Raw genomic sequence first — 26530 nt, 5'->3', positions numbered from 1 at the left:
TCAGTGCCGGACTGCGTCTCGGATCCTGCAGGCGACGGCGGTGATCAGCGCCGCTCCCTTCCCGCTGCCGTCCTCCGACTGCAGGAACGCGACCTCGCACTGCGGCGACAGCTCCCTCACCGTGTCGTGCATGATGCTGGAGAAGCTGGGGGGGAGAGAGAGAGAGGGGCGGAGAAACAGAGATGAGGACAACAGAGAGAGGAAGGACAAGCAAGACCATAAATAAGTCAGCGGGGCCGGACAAGTGGACAAATCGTGCAGTTTGAGGAAAAACAATGAGGTTAGCAGCAACCTTCTCATATGAAAAGGTACCAACCCATTAGCCCAATCCAACCTCATGATGGAGAACATACAACTGATATGGAGAACATACAACTGATATGGAGAACATACAACTGATATGGAGAACATACAACTGATATGGAGAACATACAACTGATATGGAGAACATACAACTGATATGGAGAACATACAACTGATATGGAGAACATACAACTGATATGGAGAACATACAACTGATATGGAGAACATACGATCCGTGAGCCATGATGATGGATGAGTGCAGCAGTGTGAGCCACGAAAAAAAAACAACCACCAAATAAATTAGCACCACACTCACGCACACACACACGCATTTTTCTCACTCACTGGGGGTGCAGCTTGTACAGCGTTCCGTCGACCCCCACGGTGACGCGGAGCTGCTGGAGGCCGCGGTTCTGCCGGATCCTGTCCACCACGGCGGCCAGGCCGGCGCCGCACAGCTGGGCCGCCCGGCGAGCCACCACGCTGCACACCTCCTTCACCAGGATGCTGTCGTCGCACGTGGAGCTCGTCAGACCCAGGTGCTGCAGGATGGAGCGCACCTGCCGCAGCGCCAGGCGGTCACTGACGGGGGGGGGGGGGGGGGAGGACGGAGGAGGAGGGGGGGGGGCAGAAGAGGGGGGGGCCCTCGATGGTTACACACACTGCAATAGAGGAATACACACCTAGTCTGTGTGACGACACAGGCCTTATGGAGAAGCAACATACAGTACTACAAGTATTAGAAAAATCTATTACATAGTAATATACGGAAATGCAATTTTTTTTCTTTTATTTAATCATTGCAGCCACTTCTATACGTGTGCGTCTGTCCGCCCGCTTGTCCGTTCGTAGCGTGAGATTTACCAACGCCGTCGATGCGCTCGAACACCGGCCAGAGGGCGGTAGCTCGTAAACCTTCGCCGCTTACTTCGCCACCTGGGTGTGACAGTAACAGAAGACGTGCGGCACATCGTATCCAAAACACGCACCTCTCTATCTGCGAGAGGAACTTGGTCTCGAAGATGCCTCTGGTCTTCAGCCTCTCGGACAGCTTCCCTCTGAACAGCAGGCCCTTGGCTGTGAAATCCAGCAGCACGTTCCTCACGATCTCCCCCAGGTACATGCCGCTGATCATCTTCTCGTACCTCGGACAGACAAAGACAAAGTCAATATAATGGTAGTAGGCGGTAGCTAGCCCGGTGGTTAGCGCATCCCACCTGTGAATGAAAGGTTATTGTTGGCTGGTTGCCAAGTGATTTCCCATCGATCGTTGACTACCATGCCCTTGGGCGCGGCGCTTAACCCCAGCAGTAACTCAGAATTGTAAGTCACTTTGTATAAAAGCATCTGCTAATACTTGATGTAAAATGTATATCATTTAAATGACTGTCTCCTAGCTTAGAAACACCTACATTGAGAGACCACAGGAGTGAGAGCAGTGTGGTGTGGATGGACCTCAACGAATCGGTCATATCCTGTACAGTGTTGGTCTAGGATTCAAGGTTCTGACTCTCTCTCACCGTACCTCTGTTTGCCTGGATAGGATGACCGGTCATCTACTGCTTTGTCGAACTCTGTGCTAAAGTCGTCCAGCTCGCCGTCGTCCCCGAACGCTCCCCACTCCATGTTGACGCACATGCGCCCCTCGTCGCCCTCCACCATCTCGACGTTCTGCATCTCCTCCATGTAGCAGGCGTTGGTGCCCGTACCTGGGTGTGAGGGGTAGAGACGGAGAGAACGTGAGAGAGAGAGAGAGAGAGAGAGAGAGAGAGAGAGAGAGAGAGAGACAGAGAGACAGTAGAGCTAATATCCTGTCGACAACAGTCCTTAAGGATATTTGTGTGCCTGACTGATATTGACCAAACGAGAGCTGTTTCAGTCTGGCTCAGGTCTGCGTGTTTGTGTGACTCACCTACGATGAGGCCCACCTCACACAGGGGGTCCTCGTAGCCGCAGGTCATCATGGTGCCTACTGTGTCATTCACCACTGCCACCACGTCCAGCTCAAACTCCTGACACAATAATAATAATAATAAACAATAAACAAACACCACAGAGGGGAAGGCCACATGGATCTTGAAATGGAATCTTTTCACACTCACGTCCCATTGGTTGGGACAGAGTACACATATTGTTCAACAACCAATAGCAATGTGAGACTAGAAAGGGTGCTCAGAGAGCACAAGGCCCTGCCCATGAAAGCATTTTGTCGGCGTAACTGGGTTGAAATGGTTCAACTCACTCCACAGTATAAATATCGCCCACTTGCACCATCGAAGAGTAAGCTTTTCACTGGCATAACTGGTAATGGTGGTTATGTTCATCAGAGTCTAGTGTTCCAACAACTAGATCGATATTAGTTTGTTTCACATGCATAGAATGTTAAGATAATATTGTTTACGAAAACAGCAAATAAATAAAGTTGTATCTAAAGTTGAATTGTCCTCATTCTAACAAAGAGCCAGCGTTTTTTTTTTTTATGTTTTGGCCGGGATTTGGGCTCCCATTGGAACACGACACCGGATTATACATTCGGCAACCAAACCACTCGGCCAACCCAGCAGAATACCTACTGTAAAGATGAAGTGAAAAAAAATGGGCAGCCAAATTTGTGTCGCCGGGGCCGAGCCAAAAACAAACAAAATACATTTTGCTCAGGATGAAAATATGTAATATGATGATGAAAATATAATATATGATTATCCGCAGGGATATAATAATAAAGCACATAGTGTTTAGCAGCTAGTGTTCCACCATCCTGTCAGGCTGTGTGTGTGTGTGAGTGTGTGTGTGTGTGTGTGTGGAACCTGACCTCTCTGCGGTGGATGGCATCTTTCAGCAGTGAGACGACGTCCTCCCCCTCACAGCCTGTGGCTTTGAAACCCTTGGTCCACCTCAGCAGGGTGCCCTGGGGGACACAGAGAGGACGGGGACAGCGGACGAGGAGCAGGAGGGGACAGAGACATGACAGTCAGCCAGGTGGAGCGGACGAGCTCTCACAACGCTTGCTATTTTGCTTTTGTTTTTGTATAAAACATGTATAAAAGAATGTGGTTCAAGTGATTCGGTCAGTAAGAACACCAGCCTGATGTTTCAGACTAACCAAAGCAGTGGGTGGAGCTTATCAACGTGTGGCTTTTTGTCTTTCAGAGCGTGCCGTCTCTTACCTGGTCTAGTTTGCTCTGGTGACAGGGGAAGGAGAAGGTGAAACCCAGAGGTAGATGCGCTCCTTTCATACCCATGTACTCCAGGAAATCGGCGATGCAGTGAACAATGTGGTCAAACAGCTGAAAACCAGAAAGCAGACAGAGTTAAGAGGGAGCTCCAGCTGAAACGATGGCTCACTTACACACTCTCCAACCACCACAAGCCCTGAGGGACGGAGGTGTTCGGGAGAAGAGGAAACGGATGAAATGCCGTAGAACTAGAAATTGACGGTACGAGTGTGTAGCAAGCCATGCGAGGACTACAGTAGAACTAGATGAGTATACAGATGCTGGTTGTCCTGCAACTGAGACATTCTGTTTTAATATTAGTGCTGGCCCGGGGGGTTCCTCTCTACCTCCTCCCCCGTCCCCTGCATGGCCTCTTGGGGGATGGCGTAGATCTTGTTGTGCATCTCCACGCTGCGCCTCTTCCCTCTCCGCACGCGCACCAGCAGAACCCGGAAGTTGGTCCCGCCGAGGTCCAGAGCTAAGAAGTCTCCTTGCTCTGATGGGCACAGAGGGCGCAATGATTACAGGCATGTACGAGTACACGCCCCCCCAACACACACACACACACGACCGCCCGCCCACACACACACACACACACACACACACACACACACACACACACACACACACACACACACACACCTGTGCCGTCGGGTGTGGACCTGACGTAGGTGGGCAGCATCTTGACGGTGGCCTGCTCGTGGCTGTGGCGTGCCAGGCCGCGCGCCATCTCCTCTCCCATCCTCCTCTTCACCTCCAGCAGCTGATCGCGGCTGAGGCGCAGCGTGTCCAGCACGTGCTGGCGCTCGGCGTGCTGGCTGGCCAGACGGTGGGCCACCGCCGTCACCATGGCCGCCCCCTTGCCGCTGCCGTCCTCCGAGCGCAGGAAGCGGACGTCGCAGTCGGGGACCAGCCGCCGCACCATCTTGTGGAGGCGCCGGGCGAACCTGGGGGAGGAGAGGTTTGCCGCTCGTAAACAAATTAAACGGGGCGGGGACCCCCCCGCACTCCTCCCCCCCTTCGCCCCCACTCCTCCCCACCTTCCCCTCCCCCCCCCCCCACTCCTCCCCGCCCCCCCCCCCCCTCCCCCACTCACTGCGGGTGGCTCTTGTAGACGGACCCGTCCACGCCAACGGTGGTGCGCAGCCTCTCGGCCGCCTTGTTGTCGCGGATCTGCCTCAGCACCGCAGCCAGTGTGGCGGCGCAGAGGTGGGCGGCGCGCGTGGACACCACCTCGCACACCCGCTGGGTCGTCACGCAGTCCTCGGGCGCCGGCGCCTCCACGCCCAGCTCCCGCAGCACCCGCTCGGCGCTCACCAGGCCCTCCTTGTCCCTGCAAAACGCCGCGGGGCGCCACACACAACAGGCGTTGGTTCTACTGGTTCCCCTAGGTTCTAAACACCGGGGAAGCGATTTGCCACACGCCTGCTAGAGGTGGTGGCGTTCCGAGAGGAATGAAAAGCCTCTGGTGGTTTGAGTGCAGAATTTGTGAGACTGACCGAAGGGTTTGATTCTTGCTGAGATTAATCTGTATGCAAAAATGTATTTTGTCACTGGAGACGATCAAAGCATAAATGCTTATTTTGTCTTTTTTGTGATCCTACAGATATGAGTGTTATTTAAACCCCTATGGGTGATCCCAGGAGTCACACACACACATGCACACACAGTAGGACTGACTTGTCGTTCTCGATGGCGGAGACGTAGCTGGTCTTGAAGTGTCCGGTGGTGAGCATGTCGGGGGGGGCGTGTCCTCGGAACACCAGCTGCTCCTTGGACATCTTCACCAGGATCAGCCTCACCAGCTCCCCCATGTACATCCCGCTGATCATCTTCTCAAACCTACACACGCACGCGCACGCACACACACACACACGCACACACGCACGCACACACGCACACACGCACACACGCACACGCACACGCACACGCACACGCACACGCACACGCACACACACACACACACACACACACACACACACACACACACACACACACACACACACACACACACACACACACAGGTATTGACTTCGCTACAGGGACAGTCATATCCATTCACATTGGTGAAACAGATCGGCTATACAGATGGAATATCTGTACATAATTATTAGCCAAGGCTAATAGAATGGTGAGGTCTGATGGCTGAGATGTCCGATGGCTGAAAGGTTAGCATTAGCGTCATTTGGTCCCAATGACCTTATTTTCGGCATTTTTCACAAATCCCATTCATTTTTCCCACAGGGCTTTTGGACTTGAACCAAATGGCGCCAATGCTAACCCTTCAGCCTACAAAATGACGACATTGTCTCCCCACTCTATAAAAAGGCTAATAAAAAGAGAGGTCCGTCCGGGTCATCCAGTCTATCAAACTGGCGAGACGGAGCGTACAGAAGCTGTTTGCAGCATGCGGAGTCTGACTGAGAACTGCTCACAGCTGCTTGCCGGGGTTAAGGGAGCCTGCGTCTATCTCCCGATCGAAGTCGGTACGCAGGTCGTCCAGGTCGCCGTCGTCCCCGAACGCTCCCCACTCGATGTTGACGCACATGCGCCCCTCGTCGCCCTCCACCATCTCCAGGTTCCGCATCTCCTCCATGTAGCAGGCGTTGGTGCCCGTACCTGGGGGGGGGGGCGCTTGGTGTCATAGATACATTCACATAACTGTATTCTCTGTTCCAAGATATTCTGATCCTGTGTGCTATACAGTGGAACAGCTGTCTCCTGTTTGTTTGCCCTGACACCGTTTCACCAGGCCTGTAAAGTGTCCCTCCAGGGGTCCCCTCCTGCCAGTTCTCTTTGATCTCTGTTAACGCACAGTTCAGCTCTTAACCCTCATACCTATCCTACTCACCAATAATTGGTTTTGCAAATGCATGTACTGTATGTTAATACCTTGTTATTAACACACTGTTAATAATGCTTTGTTTTGATGATAATCATTGCTCTTGGCGGATTTCCTTTCTCTGAGAGCCTGGCTTTGCAAACTTGTGAACTGTTTGGAATAAAAGTAACCAGCAAAGACGAACCTTGGCATTCTCGACTACTCTTTTCTTAATTATTAGAATAAATCCATGACATTGGACAACTGGGTTCAACTGGTGAATGTGTGGGGTCGTATTAATCCCTGTATTCGCGAAAGAGCGAATTACGCTCGATGGAGCCAGCACATCTAATCTGGCCCTGGATATTTTGATTGATATGGTGAACTTGCATCGTAGGAGAAAAAACATTTTTAAATACGCTCTCCACATTCAGTTTACACCAGCATTCACGTGCCTCTTTTAAGGGACCATTTAAGGGACAGCACTGAGGTATTGTCTGAAGAAACTCACCCACAATGAGGCCTATTTCACAGTGATGGTCGTCATAGCCGCACGTCATCATGGTGCCCACTGTGTCATTGATCACAGCTACAATGTCAATATCGAAGTCCTGGGAGAGGGATTGAACAGGATAGTGTGTCACTAAAGGCCCCACACACTGCCCCAACAATGACCAAAAAACACAAACATTCCAGAAATGATTGTTGTCTGTTGGGCGTTTGTGTTTGTTAGATGAGTAGAAAGCAGCACACATGCCACTTGCTTTGTCTCTTTTGTGGTGCAGGGAATCAATCCCCCCCCCCCTAAATCTAATTCCAAAGAAAAAAATCCCACCCAGCTGGTGAAGTGATGGTTTAAGAGCAATCTGTACCGCCCTCTGCTGGTGCACAACGGTACTGGCTACTCCTGATTGGTCTAAATTTCATGCTACGAACAGACTCGCACACGGGGAGACACACATGGATGGACGGACGGACACACGTCACGTAGAGAAGCAGCTGTACCATTTAAGAGTGAATTCCAGCACACACATCACCTCTGCATTGATTTATTAAAAAGAGTTGACTCACAAGTCAGTCTCTAAACGCTCCGCTCAACTAGAAACTGAGGACATTCTCACAGCTTTCATTGCTAAAAGTGGGTGGAAAGAATTAAGGAGCGTTTAAGCCTCCATTGCAGAACTAATCCAAAATCTTTAAGATGTACAGTAGGTTTGTTCAGGTTTGAACCAATCCAAAGCAGTAGGTGTCCGTTGGGTAGCGACGGTTCTCACAACTCTTGAATAGAAATCCCCAGACAATTGGTAGGCGGAGATCTCCCATTGTCTGGTATCAGGATACTAACGTTTTGGTCACAATGACCTTCTCAAGACACATCAATCAGTCATGTGTCACTTTATGATTGATGTGTCTTGAGTTCTATTAATACATCCATGGTCTTGAGGAAGGTCCATGTGAATGAAACCTCAACTGGTGTTAATAAATCAATGCAGAGGTGATAAGTGTGTCATTTTTATCGGCAATTGTTGGGGCAGGCTGTGTTGACTGTTGTTGGGGTCCGGATGTCAGGGTATTCTATTGAATGGACTGCCTGGAAAACTTCTCCAAGCGTTTTGTTTATGATCCCTTCAGTGTGGAAAGCACTGGTCCCAATCAAGGTTGCACTGCTCTTTCACATCTTTCAAGGTTAAAGTCATGCACTTATCACACAAAGCACACAATGTTCAAACTATTATATAGTTTGCCTGAATATTTTGCCTGCATGAAGTGTTCGGAAGCCGGCAGGCATGTCCGTCATATAATATGGGCGGAATCACACATTGTTTTAGTGAGGGTGTGTCATTCCCAGGCTTATCAAGATTTCACTACATAGCCTACAACATGCGCTTAGTGGCTGAGACAGTTTAATAACAAAAAAAACGAATAACTTTTATGGTACTCAGAGGCATCTCCTTATATTTAGATGTAGTGGTGGGCCACAGGGCAACGAGACCCCCTGCCAAGCCAATAAAAGGCCAAAAATAGCAGTATCACTAATGTTTTTTTTAGCTTAAATGAATGGAGTTTTACATAGCGAAAATTAGCATTGCGGCTAGCAGACACTCCGACTGGGAGATAGTGAAATAAAAATATTTTTGGTTCATTATTAGACTGTGGCGGGACATAATGGGAAACACTGTAGCTACATAAGAGATGTAACCACAAGTTTTAGGCCGTCATCTGATGTTAGTAACTAGCCTATGTAGCTATGGGTGCGTTAAATCTTAAGTAACAGATCTAGCATGGAAAGTTGGCATTCAGGTTAGCTACATGTATTCAATATAAATTAATTGGCAGATGATTGAAATCGGGTACATTAAGTAGAAATTGTTCCACAAGAAATCTAATCTCAGCTATTTTTTCATCATAAGGCATAATAGTTGTCCAAACATTAGGTCATCTCATTGATATGCAAATTGAAATGACTCGGCCCCTATTTGTAATTTTTGATAGTACAGAGTGGCACAACCATTCCAAAATGTCTACTGCACTGGTCTATCTTAGGGGTCTATGTCTGCTATTCACATGGAAAGGTGCATCATGTACTGTAGACTACAACTGTACAGTATGGCTGACTGGATACAACCAATGACAAGCCCTTGGCCTGTAGCAGCTGGACTCTGTCTCTCACCCCGCGCTTCTTGATGGCTCTCCTCAGCAGGCTGACCACATCTTTCCCCTCCACTCCGCTCGACCTGAAGCCCTTGGTCCACGACACCAGGATACTCTGAATCACGGCAAATATGCACACACACAAGAGGAAGTAAAAGCAATTTAACGGCACTGACTTGTGAGTCTTGTGTGAATCTTTAATATTGTGACTAAATAAGATGCATTTATACACCTAGCTGGGATTCAACCAGGGTATCGCAGCACCTCTCTGTCATAACTAAGTGTAGGATCGACTCTCACCCCCTTCCTCACCTCATCCAGTTTGGTCTGCTGACAGGGGAAGGAGAAGGTGAAGCCTAGAGGCAGCTTCTTGTCCTTTATGCCCAGTTTATCCAGGAAAAGTGCAAGACACTCAGCAATGTGATCGAAGAGCTACAGTAGAGAGATAAGAAATTATGTAAAATGACTCAAGGAGGTTTCAGAGGTGCTAGTGTGTGTGTGTGTGTGTGTGTGTGTGTGTGGCTGTCTTGACCGTGGCTCTTACTTCTGATCCGCTGCCTCTCATGAGGTTCTCAGGAATAGCATAGATCTGATTCTCTATATCCACCTTCTGCTTGCCATTGGCCGACACCTTCACCAGCAGAACCCGGAAGTTGGTCCCACCAAGGTCAAGGGCAAGGAAGTCTCCCTTTTCTGTAAATGTCAAGGAGGGACACACAAATACACACACAAATACACACACAATTACACACACAAATACACACACAATTACATAAGTAAAGGCCAGAGAGAGAGAGCGCTCCAGGTAGGCTGTACTGTACTGTCAAGGAACATGTGTTCTCAATGACTGACTGGGTATTCATTCATTCATTCATTCATTCATTCATTCATTCATTCATTCATTCATTCATTCATTCATTCATTCATTCATTCATTCATTCAAACCTTTATTTATACTCGTAAAGCACTGAGGTTTCCCTCATTTACAGTGTTGACGAGTTCACACAGATACACAAATAACAACAGAACAAATACAATATACAATAATAATAATAATAATAATAATAATTAAAAACAGCTAAAAAAAACAGCTACAGGCCGAAGTACAAATGTCAAGACCCATGGATTTAAACTCTGTGACTGAAGGCTTTAGCTTTAGTCTGTTGTAAAGTATTCCAGGTATAAGGAGCATCATGGAAAAAAGCGGCTCTGCCAAGTTCAGAATGCACTCGAGTAACCCTGAACACAAGCCGATCGTTTGACGAGACGTATGGTGGAAGTTTACCAATAATGGCTTTGAAAATAAACAAATACCAGTGATAGTTACGCCTTAAAGAGAGAGGGGACCAGCCTCCCTTATCATAAAGAACACAGTATATAATATATAAAGGCATCTAAATGACTTTGACCGTGACTCTCTGTATGGATTGGATCCCAATTCCCATTTGAAAATCAATGCATCACAATAAAACCAACATTAACCTATCCACATGTACCCCCAAACAAATGTATAATATAAAATGGTTAGCTCAGGTCAATTATCATGTTATATTGCTGGGAGATTTATTTCATGGCTGTTATAAAATATAATGCAAAATGTCAGCAAATTCCTTGACATATTTTGAATTTTGCAACAGTGCTTTGAAGAAGGGTCTGCTTTGAAGAAGGGCATGAACAGAAAGAGTCAAAGGCAGACAATGTCATGACTCAATAGCCCAAGAGAAAAAATGAGAATGTGAGAGAGATGGAGGGAGAGTGGGAGCCAATGAGAGTGACGTAAGTGAAGCCTACGCCTGGAACCATTATAGGCTGCCAGCCAGCAGCTGAACTGCCAAATAATAATGACCTCAGTCATCAGGCTGTGCAAATAGGACAGGTTGATCTCTTCTGTCTCCACTTCCCCTGGCCCATGAGACACACACTTACCATCCCTACCAACCAATAACGAAGGCGTGCTTTATCAGAGGATATTAGTAATCAATCAGTCCTCCGGTTTTCCCGCACTGTAGGTGGCCAGGCGCAGAACATGGCCTTGTCACACTGACCTCAATCATCAAGCATTACTAGTACAGCGTGAGAACAGAAGGCCCGTCTCCGCAGCCTTAAGGCAGCCTCATTTCACACCTGTTCCGTCTGGAGTGGAGCGAACAAACGTTGGCAGCATCTTCACGGCGGCGGTGGGGTTGGTGTCGCGACCCAGGCCCTTGTCCATCTCACGCCGGAACTTCACAGACACATCCATCAGGTTCTCCTCTGACAGACGCAGGTGGTACAAGTATTTGTCCACCTAGGCAGAGAGAGAGAGAGAGAGAGAGAGAGAGAGAGAGAGAGAGAGTAAGACAATGTATGACCCCATGTTTAGTATGACCTTAAGCTAAAGATGGTTTGTGTAAGATTTGCATCACCGGAGCCATCAATAAATATCGCTAGAAATGGTGCTCAATGAGCACAGACCTCCGCACATGAGTGCATTCCGTGGCCCTGTGCGTGTGCGAGCAGGACATTTTTTTGGTATTGCTGCATTTGATAGGTCAAGAGCTTTATGCCAGTCCAAACCCTGTATCCCTGTGACCTTCCTATGTTGAGATATGGACATTTCAATTCCCCCTATTGACAATGAATGAGGGGATTTTTTTTTTTTTTAATGAATGGAGGTGAATGGCCGGTTGTTTTGGGGCGGCTTGTGGACCCGCCTCGTAATTTGAATCCGCTCCCAAATTGAATGGGTTCTAAGTTGGCCCATGCCACACCCTTCCATTGAGTTTCATGAAAATCGGCCAGGTAGTTTTTATGTAATCCTGCTAACAAACAAACAAACACACACACTGCACTGTCGCTGGGGCGGAAATAATAACATAATAACCTACTAACAGCTTATCACCACAAAGGGGCAACCTCACAAACAATGGTTCACATATCAGTCAAACGCTCCCAGAAAAAGCAATGATCCGACAGTACAACTGTGTTACTGTGAGTGGATGCCGGACACCCCCCAAACATGAATATATTAACTTGTAAATCTTCTTCTAACCAATCATTGAAGAGGAGGAAGATGTTAGGGTGAGTTTCCCCATGGAGTTTCACTGCCCTCCCCTGTATGGGTGTGTGTGCTTTTACTTCTTTTGTGTTGTAAAACATTCATAAGGGGTCTTTTCATGGTGTGGGCAGCTCCATGGTATTGTAAATCAATCTGATTGACACCTAGGTGGGGCAGCCGCAAGCCCAACAAAATAAATGTTTGCTAATCAACTAGCCAGAGGCTACCCAGGCAGTCTCCAACAGAACCTGAATTTCCACCAGTTTAGAGCAAAAAAGGACAAAAACAACACGATTCGACTACATGATTGAATGGTCAAGAAGAGGTTGATTCATCATTTAAATCTAGGCTCCAGAACACAATGTAGCTTTAACTGGTTAAGATTGAGTTAAATAAACATTAGCTTAATCAATTTGGGAGTAAATTACTCTGTGATACCCAGATTTGGTGTGCAATGAAATGACAATAGGTCTCCTATCAGATTGACAAACATGTCCCAGTGTAGCCCTAAGCTACGCCCCCACGCTTTTCCAGTTGGGTTATGATCTCTTGTTCCTATAAGGCGCTTTCCCACCAGAAAGCCCACTGTACTTTTCCTCTGGGGGAAAGTGCCCAAGAACTCTCTATTTCCTAGAACTCCCTACGTAGAACCTCTCTTCCCCCGCGCGCAGAGACAAGGGACTCGCCTGCTTTGTTGCCTGCTACTGTATATCAAGGCAGTTGCAAGAGAGAAAAAATAACTAATTCTGTCAATGGGATTTTTTTCTCTCTCCAGCAGATGACGTTTATAAGTCTGTGATCACAACCAAAACACTTCTGTGTTTACTGCAGAGCATCGTGGGGATTTCTCAAACTAAACTGCATAAATACAATACGTGTACAATACGACACTACAAACTAAAATACTGTATGTCACACTAATAGGCCTAATAATAATGTAGCTGATAATGGGGGGGGTATGGCTTCTACTGACAATATCAATGAGGCTATAGATGACTGAACTGTCAGGTTTTCCTTCACTGTCCACATCTATCATTAGTCTGACAGTATCTTCATTCTTCATTGCTACATGTAAGATGATGTCATTCAATCATTGGCAAAAACATAGTAACAAGTAAATAGGCTACTTTGACACATTCACTTCACCAACCCTGCCGATTTAACTTGCTAACATATGGAGAAACAATGAATATCTTAGTACCTTTAATTTAGACTACTCTGAAACCTTCTGTTCTGTATTATTCCCTGTAGTAAAACATGAGTGATAGCTCCACCCCCTGCCCTACAAGCAACCACACCAGGAACTGGATGCCGGGCAGCTGATGTCTCACAGTAGGCTAAATACCACAGGCCTCACAGACTTGCGAAACACGCTCCACCACAAAAAGCATGTGTGAGGATACGACAGAGTCAGGGCGGAAGAAAAACATTGTCATATCAAACATACATGTCATCTCAAACATACAAGGGAAAAGTAACCCAACCCAAGTACGGTAATATAAACCCCACTGCCCTGGTTGCTGTGTAAACTCCCACAATCTACGTAGGTTGGTATCATAGTTAAACATGTCTGCCACCTTGAGTAACCGCAGTGGGTCAGTAAGACGAAACCTTGATACAGCAGCCTAAGTCACCTTGGTTCCAAGGCCCTGTCTGGCACACAGAATTAATAACCTACATATCTGATACACAGCCAGTACACCAAGTTCTGGCATAGAAGAGCAAATTTCCTACACTGCAATAAAATGTGAAATGAGAGATGGCAGAAGCTGTGTGAAAGGGGGGAGGGGGGTTGCTGGAAGAGCCAAATGGAGTCAGCTCAGGAATTGTATTGTCATAGGATAGACACCTGACATAATAAGGGTCAGTGAGAACAAGTCAATAGCCTCGGCCTATTTCCTGGGAGCTAACGAAGAGAGAAAAGAAATATATTTTGGGTACAGTTGCACTGTGGGTACAGTTCTTAGTTATAAACAGTTGTGTTCCACATGATAGATCAGATGGATCTTGTTTAGATGGTTTGATAATAGAGTAGAGTAGTGATAGTGTGTGGCTAGGTCACGTACTGTATGTCTCCAACCATCATACATCCCGGAGCACTGCCAGTATGGTAGCACATTTCTCACACCTTTATGAGTGAGTGACAGCAGCATGGTGTTACAGAGTTGCCCTCAACATTATGATGCCAGCAGCTCGTTTTTATTAAAAAAGTTAGTTTTAACTTTCTCTGGTCTAGGCTGGAGATGTCTAAAGGCAGGGGTGATTGCAGAAGATGTCCATCTGATCACAGCAGAATAAAGCTGCAAATGAATCCGAACTTCTCACAGGCTTCATTGCCACATGGGCCGATGCATTATTCCTGGGGGTAACATGTTTACTGTGTTTGTTGTTACAGAAATAGCAGCCTGCTGGCATACAAAGGCCATCCACAGCCCAATTCAGATTGGCAAAATGCTTTGTTGTAATTACCCCATTACAGAGATGCAGTCGGACACAGGCCTCTGTCAGAGCTTTTCACTCCAACGAAATTATTATTATTTTTATTATTGTATAATAAATCAACAATTATATAAAGCACTTTTCATTGTGAAACATTGTAAGTGCTGAATAGCGTTTAATAACTAGTCCCACTAAGCAAATTATTTCGAACTGAATTGCGGTAAAAAATAAATAAATAAATAAATAAATAAATAAATAAATAAATAAATAGCAATCACTCCCAAGAACAAACCCCTGAGACGTGATCAGATGAGGGTTCAGTGAAGAGAGGGAATCATTTGACTAATGACGCAATACCCACGCAACATCCATCCTAGCATCACACATGTGGCTTAGCTTTCATTACTTTTATCCCTGGATAGTTCAACTCTATAGGTTAACAGCGAAGTCCCCAGTATTAACTGGTGAAGAGGTTCCTGTTTACTAAATAATTTCATAAAATAAATAGACCCACTCACTTTTTGCACTTGGTCATGGTGGAGTTCCGTGAAGTAGTAAGCCAGCAAATGTGAGGCTATCATCGTCGATGCTTGTAGGCTATTTCACCCTGACACTTAGCTAGCTAATTATTTTCCAAGTTTATTCCAATAAATTGTCAACAGGCGTTCATACCCACGTACAATTCTGGTGTTGTCAAAAACTATCGATATGGATAAGGCTAGCAACAACGTTTTTGGAAATATGCAGCTCCAAGTCATCAGTAACTTCCCTCTGCGACTGCCAACTGTTCTTCTACCAAGTAACTTGAGAGATCAATGCGTCATCGGAATCGTTGCTAGCGATTGGTCAATGAAAAAAGGTGTGGCGTCCTGTGGCGTCCTCGTTGAAAGTGACATTAAGTAGGCTATACGGGGATGATAGATGAAGTGATACTAACATTCAACGAGAATATGTTTCAGTTAAATCGTGTGTTTCATTAGCCAGACAACACTGATATACAAAACATCATTAAAGAGCATCTGCGATTGTGAAAATCACCTTATGAAGCTGAACGTGTGTGTGTGTGTGTATTACAACAGCCACATTCAAGAGACATATGAGGATTAAAAAGCAAAGTACAATAAAAGCATAAATATAACATACAACCCCCACAATATAGCCTACAAGAAATATACGAATATACAGATGAGCTGTGCAACCGTGCCAAGGAATACAATATAGGCTACAAAAATACAGCCTACAGGTGACATGTACAAGCATGCTACAGGAATGCGTGTATAATAAAAGGACAGATTCCTTGGCATTGTGCAATCAAAGATGTGCAAGATTCAAGAAACAAGATTCAAGTGTCAAGTACCTATTGCTCAAATCATTCAGCAGTAGACTACCTTGCCATAACGGCATATTTGCAATTGTAAAACCTATCCTAGCACTGTTCAAATTTTACAATGGCATTGTCATAACAACTGCACTGGTGAAGGCATCAGGCCAAGTCTGAAAATGCAGAATCCCAGAATCTGAATCCAAACCCACACCACAGGTGCAGTGTTCAGAACGCCAGCCTTGCACACAGACTGAATGCGTCTACTGAGTAATCACTGCACTGTGCCGATGTGATAGGTTTTTTAGACTTTTTTTAAATCCTGCTGCAAACCTCTCCTTGTTATGACTCAGACAGTTCCTTGAGTTTTGAAGATTGTAAGAGGGGTAAATTGGAGCATACAGATCAAGCCACTGTTATCAAAAGATTAGCTGTTTCCAAGGCGAGTGGCTTGGAACACAGTTAATGTTGGTCACAATTCAGATAAAGCCCTATGCCTATATTAGGCCTACAGCATGTGATATTAGAAGTAAAGCAGCATTTGTAAAGAAACTGCAGTCAAATTAACACTAGTCCTAATCTCTTGATCAAAGCAGGTTTGCATGCACAGTATACTTTGGTTTGGATCTGATGTCTGCCTTTAAGTTATTCATCACACTGACTGACTCACGACTGTCGAGTGCTGCGTGCGTGAAATTCCGCATGTGGTCGCCGCTGTGACAGGAAACCAGGGGGAGGGTATCTTACCCCCCAGAAGCACAAATCTCCCGACCTGATTTTGATTAAATCAATATATCGGTTCTAAAAAAAACAAATTAGAAAAATGACACTTCTCTATGGGAGGCCAAACGGCAGGCGCAGGTTTATCTGTACGCACGCCTGCTCTTGAGCAAAGCAGGTTTGCATGTACAGTAGCCTACATTTGAATTCAGTTTTGATAGTATCTGTATCAACTACAAGCCATGTGTCTTTTAAGTATGAGAAGTCACCCTCCTTGAAGTATTGTTCCAGTGACAGGAGAGCATGAAAGGACCTGAAGGACAAAATAGGGAGTTTGTGATGATGGCTATTAAAGGTTTAACTAACCAACATGTTCAGAGATTGTCAGAGTCTCATGCATAGTGTCTCCAACAGTTCAATTCGAGGAGTAACTTCTGCTTTTGATTACTGTCATAAGGGGCAATAGAAAAGCCGAAATATCTATGGTTATTGCTTTTCTAAGTTGCCATTGTGTCCATGATTAATCGTTACTGCCACACAGAGACTGACTAATTCTAGTAATAATTCTAGTTATCTAATTCTAGTAATAATGGTATGTAATATAGTATGTAATAGTATGTAATATGTCTGTCTGAAAATCTGAGAAGCATCTATTAGGGAGGAAAATCAAGCAACTTTTTTCTTTTTGCCAATGAATTACTTATTGTACAACCATGACATCTAGTGGCCAAATGTGAGGAAACGACCTTGCGCACGTGCCTAATTGTTAGGTAAATTGAGTGACTGCTTAATGTTTTGTATTGGTTGGGGATAGAGAGACAGTATTTTCGCTGTCAAATTGCCATTTTCCACTGCCTCTATCTGACTGTAGGCCAACATATATCTAGAGTTTAGGCCACATAACATTGTATCGACAAAGCATCGGAAACGGTGATATTTTAAGTTAGGCTACTATGAGAGTTCCAGAGAGAGAATTGATGGGTGACATTTTGATGCGTGCAACAGGTGAGCCGATGCTCCCAATTCATTGTCAAATTACAAAATTTAGACGAGGTAACGACGGTCGGTATGTGGACTCAGAGGATTTCGGTGAATGTGTGAAGAGAAGACAAATGGTCAATGCCAAGGAACGCCTGAGAGTGAGTAGTCAACTAGGAACAGTGCAATGACGGTTGGGACAGCAACCAGTCGCATTGATGGGGCTAGAATACGTTGTAGCCTACTGCGACCTGAAACATTGGTTGGAGTAGGCTACCGACTATGTACACTGATTTCTATTATGTTCTTGTTTCCTTCTCTAGATCAAGAACATAAACATCATGTTTTCTCGTTTGAAGCGTATGATTCCACTGATGCGTCGTGACCGAAAGCCCAGTAAAGTGGATACACTCAAGGCAGCCACAGAGTACATAAGGCTACTGGTAGCTGTACTACAGGACTCTGACAAAGTGAGTTGGGTGTTTCTTTTTGTCAGGCTGAAACCTACCACAATGGTAGACGTTGTTGCTCACTTGTAACTTGATTGTGTTTGTTAGAATCGTGACAGAACCGATTTCCCAAAGAATGCAGTCTATGAAAACATGGATGGCATATGCAATGACATGTGGAGGGTGGATGAGGTGAGTTCCCACCCAGATATTCCATCCATTATAAGTTTATTTTATTTGGAAAGCTGGACAGGAACATATCCTTTCACATTAATTTGTTGTATGTTGGAGAGTACCTGGCATAGAACTGAATGTAGTTTGTAGAAATTTGGATCCACGTGGAAATACTTCAATGTGCTATCCCTTGGGGTTTTGATATACAGCATGTTATTATAACCAGAACTAAACCCAAAACTATCTGCAACTTTCTTCTATCCACAGTTGCTGGACAGTGTGTCTGGGGTGTCTGAGGTAGACAGGACAGATGGGGTTACCATGACTGTCCCCATGGTAACCACAGAATTCGCAGACAACGGTGGAGACATGAGTGGACTGGTGCTTCATCACTGTGTGATGCCCACATACCAGTACATCATCCAAGTTACACCTGATGAGACTATGGTAAACTTAACAAAACAAGGCCCTTACTGAACTTAACAAAGATACTTCACTCTTTCACTAAAGCCAGACAGACAACCTGGCATTTTTAGGCCAGATTACAAGCTCTAGCATTGAGGCACCTTCTCACTTTTAATGATTGTCGAGCCAAATTGTTCAGAGCTTGAATTGGTTTGCTATGTACACCAACAGTAATTTGCTTGAGATCAATACTGAGCATGCTGCACTTCTTGTGTGCTCAATACCTTTCCTCTTATAAACCCAATAAAGGTACATACACTTGGCTTATTCAGACCGTTTGAGCATGAGTTTTATGCACATGTTGGAAGATTGTCGGGGGGGCTCTAGAGCACCTCGAGAGGCTTTAAAAACCACGAACCGCAAATCTGGTTGGTGTTTGTCACAGGGTTCACTGTGTCGCTCCTCAGTATCGCTTCCACCTTCACTTGCCCACACTGGGTTCGATCCCGGGTCCTCTGACCTGCCAACGCACATGGCAACCTTACTTGACCTCCGCTTTAGCCAGCCACACCACTGAAAAGCGATGGTGCAAGTGGGCTGTATTTATGCTGAGGAGTGAGTTTAAACAATTAAATTTGATTACACTCACCCCCCTTAACTCACTCCAAACACCACGGCGACCCCAGCTGGTGTATCCGGGTCACAGCACCACTGTCACAGGTTTCATTGCATCGCTCGTCAGTGTCGCTTCCACTCTCACTTACCAACGCTGGGTCCTCTGACTTGCACATCACAACTTTACATAAATGCTTTAGCCAGCTACAGTACGCCACGAAAAGCTAGTGATTTGATGGTGCAGGTGGATGGTATTTGTACTGAGTGAGTTTAACCAATTCAACTTAGTTACCCTTACATGTTACGACCTGATGTTTCACTCTCATATCAGGTAAAAACATTGGGAACTGCCCTGGGGCAATGTAGTCGGGGAAAAGATTGTGTAGCCCGTCTTTCCAGCTTTAGAGGACCCAGAGTTTCATTGACTAGAAATCACTTTGCTTGTGACGCAATTGGTGGGGCAGAAGGGGCGTTTCTAGGATGCAAAGACATCAGGGGCTTAGCCACAAAGAGAGCGAGAAAAATGTTTGAAATAGTTTGCTTGTAACAAAATAGGCTAAGTTTACCTGATAATTGCACCATTTTAAAGTTATTTCAGGGTAAAATGAATATAAGATGTGAGACAGACAACTAACGTTAACATTAATTATGTTAACGTCAACGCACCCATGTAGATTCTTAGCCCATGTTCCACATTAATATCACTGAGTTCAGGCTAGCCAGTAGTTCTCAAACTGTGCTGTGCTGTCGCACACTGGTATGGATAATCAGATGACGTCCATTTATAAGGTGAAGGAGCTCTTACAATCAATCTGTTTGCCTCAGTCTGTCATCATGCTACAGGTACAGTAGCTCCCTTGTATCCACTTGGTTTGACCTTCAGTAACCTCTTACCAGCTGAGATAAGACTCAGTGTAACCGTGTTCAATTGGTTTAAACTCACTCAATATTAATATTGCCCACCTGTGCCATGAATCGCTAGCTTTTCGGTGGTGTGGCTGGCTAAAGCGAAGCTCGTGAGAGGTGCTCATGCGTTGGCAAGTCGAGGACCTGAGATTGAACCCAGCATCGGCATGTGGGGATGGAAACCATACTGACAAACGATGCAGTGACACATATTGCATCTGTATGACCTCTATTATTACAGAAGGTCCAGTCCAGCTCAGGACTAGTCCAAGAGCATGGACTCAAGAAGAATCTGCCAGGTTGGCTACTTAATACTTAATGTAATGGAACAACCATAAGTCTCCCTTTCCATTTCATGTTATGTCATGAAGCTGAAATTGAAATGTCCATCTGTCCGTCCGTTCATCCGGAAAGTACTCATACCCCTTCACCTTTTCCACATTTTGTTATGTTACAGCCTTATTCAAAAATTGATTACATTCTTTTTTTTTCTCAAATCTACACACAATACCCCATAATGAAGTGAAAAAAGATTTGAATTTTTGCAAATGTATTAAAAATAATAAAACCCACAATTAGTGAGAACTTTTTTTTTTATAGATTTTTTGGCAAATGTATTAAAAATGTATTTTTTAAACATGCGAATATCAAGTATTCAGAGCCTTTAGTCAGTACATTGTTGATGCATCTTTGGCAGCGATTACAGCCTTAAGTCTTCTTGGGTATGACGCTACAAGCTTGGCACACCTGTATTTGGGGTATTTCTCCTATTCTCTACAGATCCTCTCACACTTCGTCAGGTTCGATGAGGAGCGTTGCTCCTCTCCTTTCCAGAGATGTTCAATCGGGTTCTGGGCTCGGTCTGGGCCACTCAAGGACATTCACAGACTTGTCCTGAAGCCACTCCTTTGTTGTCTTGGCTGTGAGCTTAGGGTTGTTGTCCTGTTAGAAGGTAAACCTTTGCCTCTGGAGCAGGTGTTCATCTAGGATCTCTCTGTAGTTTGCTCTGTTCATTTTTCCCTCTATCCTGACTACTCTCTTAGTTCCTGCCGCTGAAACGCATCCCCACAACATGATGCTGCCCCCACCATGCTTCACTGTAGGGATGGTATTAACCAGGGGATGAGTGGTACCTGTTTTCCTCCAGATGTGACGCTTGGCATTCAGGCCAAAGAGTTCAATCTTGGTTTCATCAGACCAGAGAATCTTGTTTCTCATGATCTGAGAGTCCTTTAGGTGCCTTTTGGCAAACTCCAAGCAGGCTGTCATGTGTCTTTTGGCTTCCGTCTGGCCACTCAACCATAAAGGCCTAGCAGAGATGGTTGTCCTTCTGGATGGTTCTCCCATCTCCACCGAGGAACACTGGGGCTCTGTCAGAGTGACCATCGGGTTGTTGGTCACCTCCCTGACCAAGGCTCATCTCCCCTGAATCTCCCTCCTGGTGGTTCCAAACCTCTTCCATTTATCAATTATGGAGACATTTGCCGACATTTTCTTGTACCCGTCCACAGATCTGTGCCTCCATACAATCCTGTCTCGGAGGTCTACAGACAATTCCTTTGACTTCGTGGCTTGGTTTCTGCTCTGACATGCACTATCAACTATGGGACCTTATATACTATAGACAGATGTGTGTCTTTCCAAATCATGTCCAATCAATTTAATTTACCACAGGTGGACTCCAATCAAGTTGTAGAATCATCTCAAGGATGATCAGTGGAAACTGGATGCACCTGAGCTCAATTTTACTGTGTGTAGGTAGATGAGAAAAAAAATATTGAATCAATTTTGGAATAAGGCTGTAACATAAAATGTGGAAAAAGTGAAGGGTGGTGAGTACTTTCCGGATGCATTGTACCTACCTACCTACCTACCTACTTACCTCCCTCCAATCCATCCATATACCTATCTATCCATCTATTGAATTTGAATTGAATTGAAAGCTTTATTGCCCCAGAGGGGGATAACCACATCATAATCTTAGGCAATAAGAAATTCCAAGAAGTCACGTATCATGAAGAGGATGACAGTAATGTCAGACATTGTTGATGAAGAGATGACTTGTTCATGCTATTGGTTTGCTTGTCTTTGACAGGGACTATAGATTTTGCCAGACTTAAGAGACAATGAAAATGGAACATCTTCATGGAAAACCTGGATCACTCAAGGCACATATGACGGCTTCCATCACCTCAAAGGTGCCAAAAGGCCTAAGCAGCCTTGTTGTTCAATAGTAATTGGAGGATGAATGACCCCGAGTGACCAAAACATTTTTGTTATTTAAGTCATTTTTGAATATTTAAAAAGCAGTGGTCCCGAGGAATGGATGAATGTTGCCCACAGGTTAGAAATGTTTGCAATCAATTCCATCAGTCTTTATTTATCCTTTCACTGTATACATTTTTTTTCATCAGTCCAGTGAAGATTGAATTGTGTTTTCCCCACAAAGGCACAATGTGATGAGGAAATATGTGGGTTTTCAAGTTTGTGCATGTTTTTGTTGGGCTAACCCTCTGATACAAAAGTGTGAGCTCAAAATCATCGAGATCCAGTTGGTGTATCTTATTGATTCAGCAGCTAATATTCTGAATGGAAAATACAGGTGGACTTTCATTTGTTCACTTATTAATTGTATTTGTATATATTTGTTTTTATTTTTGTTTTACATTTTTCATTTTCTCCAGTAAAATGTCCAGAGTGGTCTGGTTCATACATGTGCTCTTTATTTAATAAAGTATAATAATTCAATTATTACTGGACCTTGAGTGTCTTTATGACACACACAAACACATGAGTGAGTGGCGACACAACACACACACACACACACACACACACACACACACACACACACAGTGTGTCAGGGACAAGACTGAAGAGCAATGTGTTTTCATATTGGGATTCTTGGGAGGAAACCCTTGTGAACACTGACAGAACATGCAAACTGCACAGAAAGGCCCGGGAGATACCCCACCTGCGTACCCGACAACCCTGGAGATACCCCACCTGCGTACCTGACAACCCTGGAGATACCCCACCTGAGTACCTGACAACCCTGGAGATACCCCACCTGCGTACCCGACAACCCTGGAGATACCCCACCTGCGTACCTGACAACCCTGGAGATACCCCACCTGAGTACCCGACAACCCTGGAGATACCCCACCTGAGTACCCGACAACCCTGGAGATACCCCACCTGAGTACCTGACAACCCTGGGAGATACCCCACCTGAGTACCCGACAACCCTGGGGAGATACCCCACCTGAGTACCTGACAACCCTGGGGAGATACCCCACCTGAGTACCCGACAACCCTGGGGAGAACATCTCCCATGCCAACAACGTGACAAGTCCTACGTCTTGATGTAGTCTACTGTGACACTAGGCATATAGCCTATAGGTGTAAGCATGGGCAACATGAATTAAACCTATGGGATATGTTTGTAAACATATGGGTCATGATCACTGACTGTTGTTTGACAAGAATGTAAGGCAAAATCTTCCATTTCAAAGAAGTAAGCAAATTGGCATTTTTAAACATCAAAAAATGCCTAGATATCCGTAGGCTGTAGTCTAGCCTACTCTATTATTTTCTTAAAAATCAGAGTTTGATGTATATTGGAGGAAATTGAAATGATAACCTGCTAGGGTGATTCTGGGAAAACTTTTTTGCTGTGTCAGTGTATTGCTATTCTGTATTCTGGTGTATTTTGAACCATGAAAGAGGGATTTATCCCAACTTAATGTATCATTGGAAATGCTGTTCAGAGTCTAGAAAATGTGAAATCCTGAATTACATTTTTGGGTGGGAGGCATACATTTGGGGTCATTTGCTAATGTAATGCAATTGTACACTTTTATCTGATTTGGATGGGCAACATTACATGTGGAATGGGAAATGTCCAACCCTGTCAGAACTGAATGGTGCTGAATTGGACCCTGTCCAGACTCCAGACAACTCCTTGTCCTAAGTGCTGAAAGCACAAGATGAGGCCATGGTCAACTTTTTGAGAATGGAGAGGGCACTTGCTAGGAGCAGCCAAGGATAGTCTATTGAAGCAAAGTCAACATGGGTAAATTGGACTATAAAGAACAATTTCATCAGGTAAAAATAACATTTAGCCAATATTTACTACACTGTTTAATTTAAACTATTGCTCACATTCTTCAACAATAATAAGAACGTTTCTGACTAGCTTCTTTGTTGCACATGTTGTGCCTCTTTCGACCACAGGATGGCGCCAATCAGATGTTGGCTACTTTACAATTCATGGTGAAGGTTTTGCGATAATGAGACTTCATCTAGCTACAACAATACAATATTAACACAAATAAAAAAAATTGAAGTGTATGCACATTTCAGGATGAGCTGTCTAACGAAAACACTGCCTATAATGCTATAAATGTTGCCTTATGAAGCGTATAGGCTATATACGACTGCTCTGTAATTTGGGGAAGCACATCCCGCTCTGGAAGCAAAGGAACCACGGAGGACAGGGTGTCGGCAGGCGTGGCAATGGGTTGGTCCAAGCACGACCAAGGATGAAAAACAGCGTGGATATAGGCTACAGCCGTCAGCTGAGGCCCGCGTTGTAGTGGACATCAAAGGATTCATTGATGCTCTAAAATCATTAGGTTCTTACTGAGCGGATACCGTAGACCTATTTATTGGTGTCTTAATTTAGGCAAAGGAAACGGCGCGGAGAATGCACTAAGGTGAGCATTGGACCAGCTGATGTTGATATGATGCTGATTTGTTTTTAGAAAATTGTGAACATATCGACACATAACATGCATGTGTTTACATTATGGTGTATATTGGTGCCCAGTGCCACAGTCAGCGAGCCTTTAGATAACGGTGTGCCTGTAGGCTATCCATTGATGGCGATTTCAGTGTTGGATGGATGCTATGACCGAGATTCCTAGCCTAATACAAATGTAAAAGGAGACTGCTCCATCACTCACTGATATGTTGTGCCCTTTTTAATGACTATTCTAATCATCACTTTCAATAGCCTATAGGCTAGGATAGCATCAGAGAGAAGCCTATGATTTCTGGGTGATTTTTATGGCCATTGTCTCAGCCTATATTTGCTAATGTGATAGGCTGGCCGTGCACGGACTATGGCTATACCTTGGCCATCATTACTGATTAATTTTAGCTGCCATTTGCAACCGTAGGCTACAGTAGCCACCGACAAATTTTGGGTTGCATAGGCTATGTCACGAGGATTCCTGGCATGAAAAAGACTATGGATTAACATTATATAAGCCTATTAGGCTATGACCTACACTGGGTATCAATATCACGCACCTCGTAGGCTTATTTACAACAGATGATGTTGTAGACTATGGGCCGTAAGGCTAGTGGCTCTACAATTCACGGGTGGCCATTATAGGTGCCGCCTGGCAGGAAGATCATCCACATGGTGGGTGCTGATGTTGCAGGCTGCGCGGTGTTGCTAGGCAGCCGTGCAGATGGCGTGCTGTCTATCCGCAAGGAGCATAAAATATATATTTTTGCCTTGGTAGGCTAGTCCAATAGGCTGTAGCTCGATAAATTCGTAACATTTATCTTCTTCCGCTTTTTTGTTCTCTTTTTTAATTCATGGTCTCTCTGCTATCATCTCACTTGCTATCTGTTCTGTTCGAGGGAAATTAGATTAGGCTTGTTAAGTAGCCAATACATTGTAAATGGCTACAGAATTACATATGACAGACGGCATTCTATTCAGTAAGAATCACTTCTATTCCAATTCAGAACATAACCAGCATATGAGATGCATACCTATGTAGCCTATAGGTACATTATCACTGTGCAGGGTCAAGTTAACACATGATCATTTGGTGCCTGGTTCTTTTCACTACACTTTATCAACTGATCTAATGAGGGCATTATCTCGGGGTGTTAGAACTGCTAGCAAGAAACATTCAAGAATACAAAAACACTTGTGATTTTCTGTCTAGTAATGTAATGGACTGTAAACTTTAAACAGATTAAACACAGTTAATATTTGAGAGAAGGTCAGATTTGTCATTTGGGCTTATTTTTGAGGTGGAATTTAGAGTTGGCTAGTCCTCTCATGGAAAGCTGGGTCTGGAAAATGACTTGAATGACATTGAATAAATGTAGGTTAGCATGGTAAACAATGAATAATCAATACGGACTTGTTACAAAGTAGTTACATAATGCGTTTGTATCCAGTAACCATGTTTCTTTCATGAAACTAATGAAAGTGGAGCCAGCGAAAGTGGAGCCAGCGAAATCAATCCCGGACCACTTATGTAATTACACCCCTCTCCTTCCTCCCTCTCTCCCTCGACTGGATCTCATAGCTCTCAGAGTCAGGAGACAGGCCCCTCATATTAATGCTAGTGAAAGTGGATGCATTTCTAACGATCAATAAATGGATGTGGTGCACAGATAGAGTTAATGTGGTTTCCAAATGGCCGTCCCTCCCTGGGCCAGACAGACTGAGACTCGTCGGCAGGCCAG

At 44.9% G+C, this 26530-nt stretch overlaps 2 protein-coding genes across 3 annotated transcripts; one reads left to right on the top strand and one right to left on the bottom strand.

The window, feature by feature from the left end:
* hk2 (hexokinase 2) lies at positions 1-15048 on the bottom strand (the record flags this gene model as incomplete). 2 transcript variants are annotated; one of them, XM_084457605.1, is made up of 18 exons in its annotated part: positions 1-145; positions 649-885; positions 1293-1448; positions 1829-2012; positions 2216-2315; positions 3116-3211; positions 3471-3590; positions 3866-4014; positions 4161-4465; positions 4615-4851; positions 5187-5360; positions 5954-6137; positions 6851-6950; positions 9011-9106; positions 9304-9423; positions 9536-9684; positions 11116-11278; positions 14986-15048. In XM_084457605.1, the coding sequence occupies 18 exons, from the start codon at positions 15046-15048 to the stop codon at positions 1-3; spliced, it is 2778 nt and encodes a 925-aa protein (XP_084313731.1). The 2 variants fall into 2 exon arrangements, with proteins under 2 accessions (XP_084313731.1, XP_084313732.1); XM_084457606.1 differs by having other exon boundaries at positions 5199-5360.
* Positions 15049-17461: 2413 nt separating this feature from the next.
* On the top strand, positions 17462-20844 carry figla (folliculogenesis specific bHLH transcription factor; the record flags this gene model as incomplete). The annotated part of the gene is made up of 4 exons (XM_084457450.1): positions 17462-17647; positions 17810-17956; positions 18377-18556; positions 20836-20844. The coding sequence occupies 4 exons, from the start codon at positions 17462-17464 to the stop codon at positions 20842-20844; spliced, it is 522 nt and encodes a 173-aa protein (XP_084313576.1).
* Positions 20845-26530: the final 5686 nt, after the last annotated feature.

Source organism: Borostomias antarcticus (genome assembly GCF_949987555.1).
Source record: "Borostomias antarcticus genome assembly, chromosome: 23".
NCBI lineage: Eukaryota > Metazoa > Chordata > Actinopteri > Stomiiformes > Stomiidae > Borostomias > Borostomias antarcticus.
The sequence above is the reverse complement of the archived record's forward strand: the minus strand, read 5'-3'. Positions and strand labels throughout refer to the sequence as shown.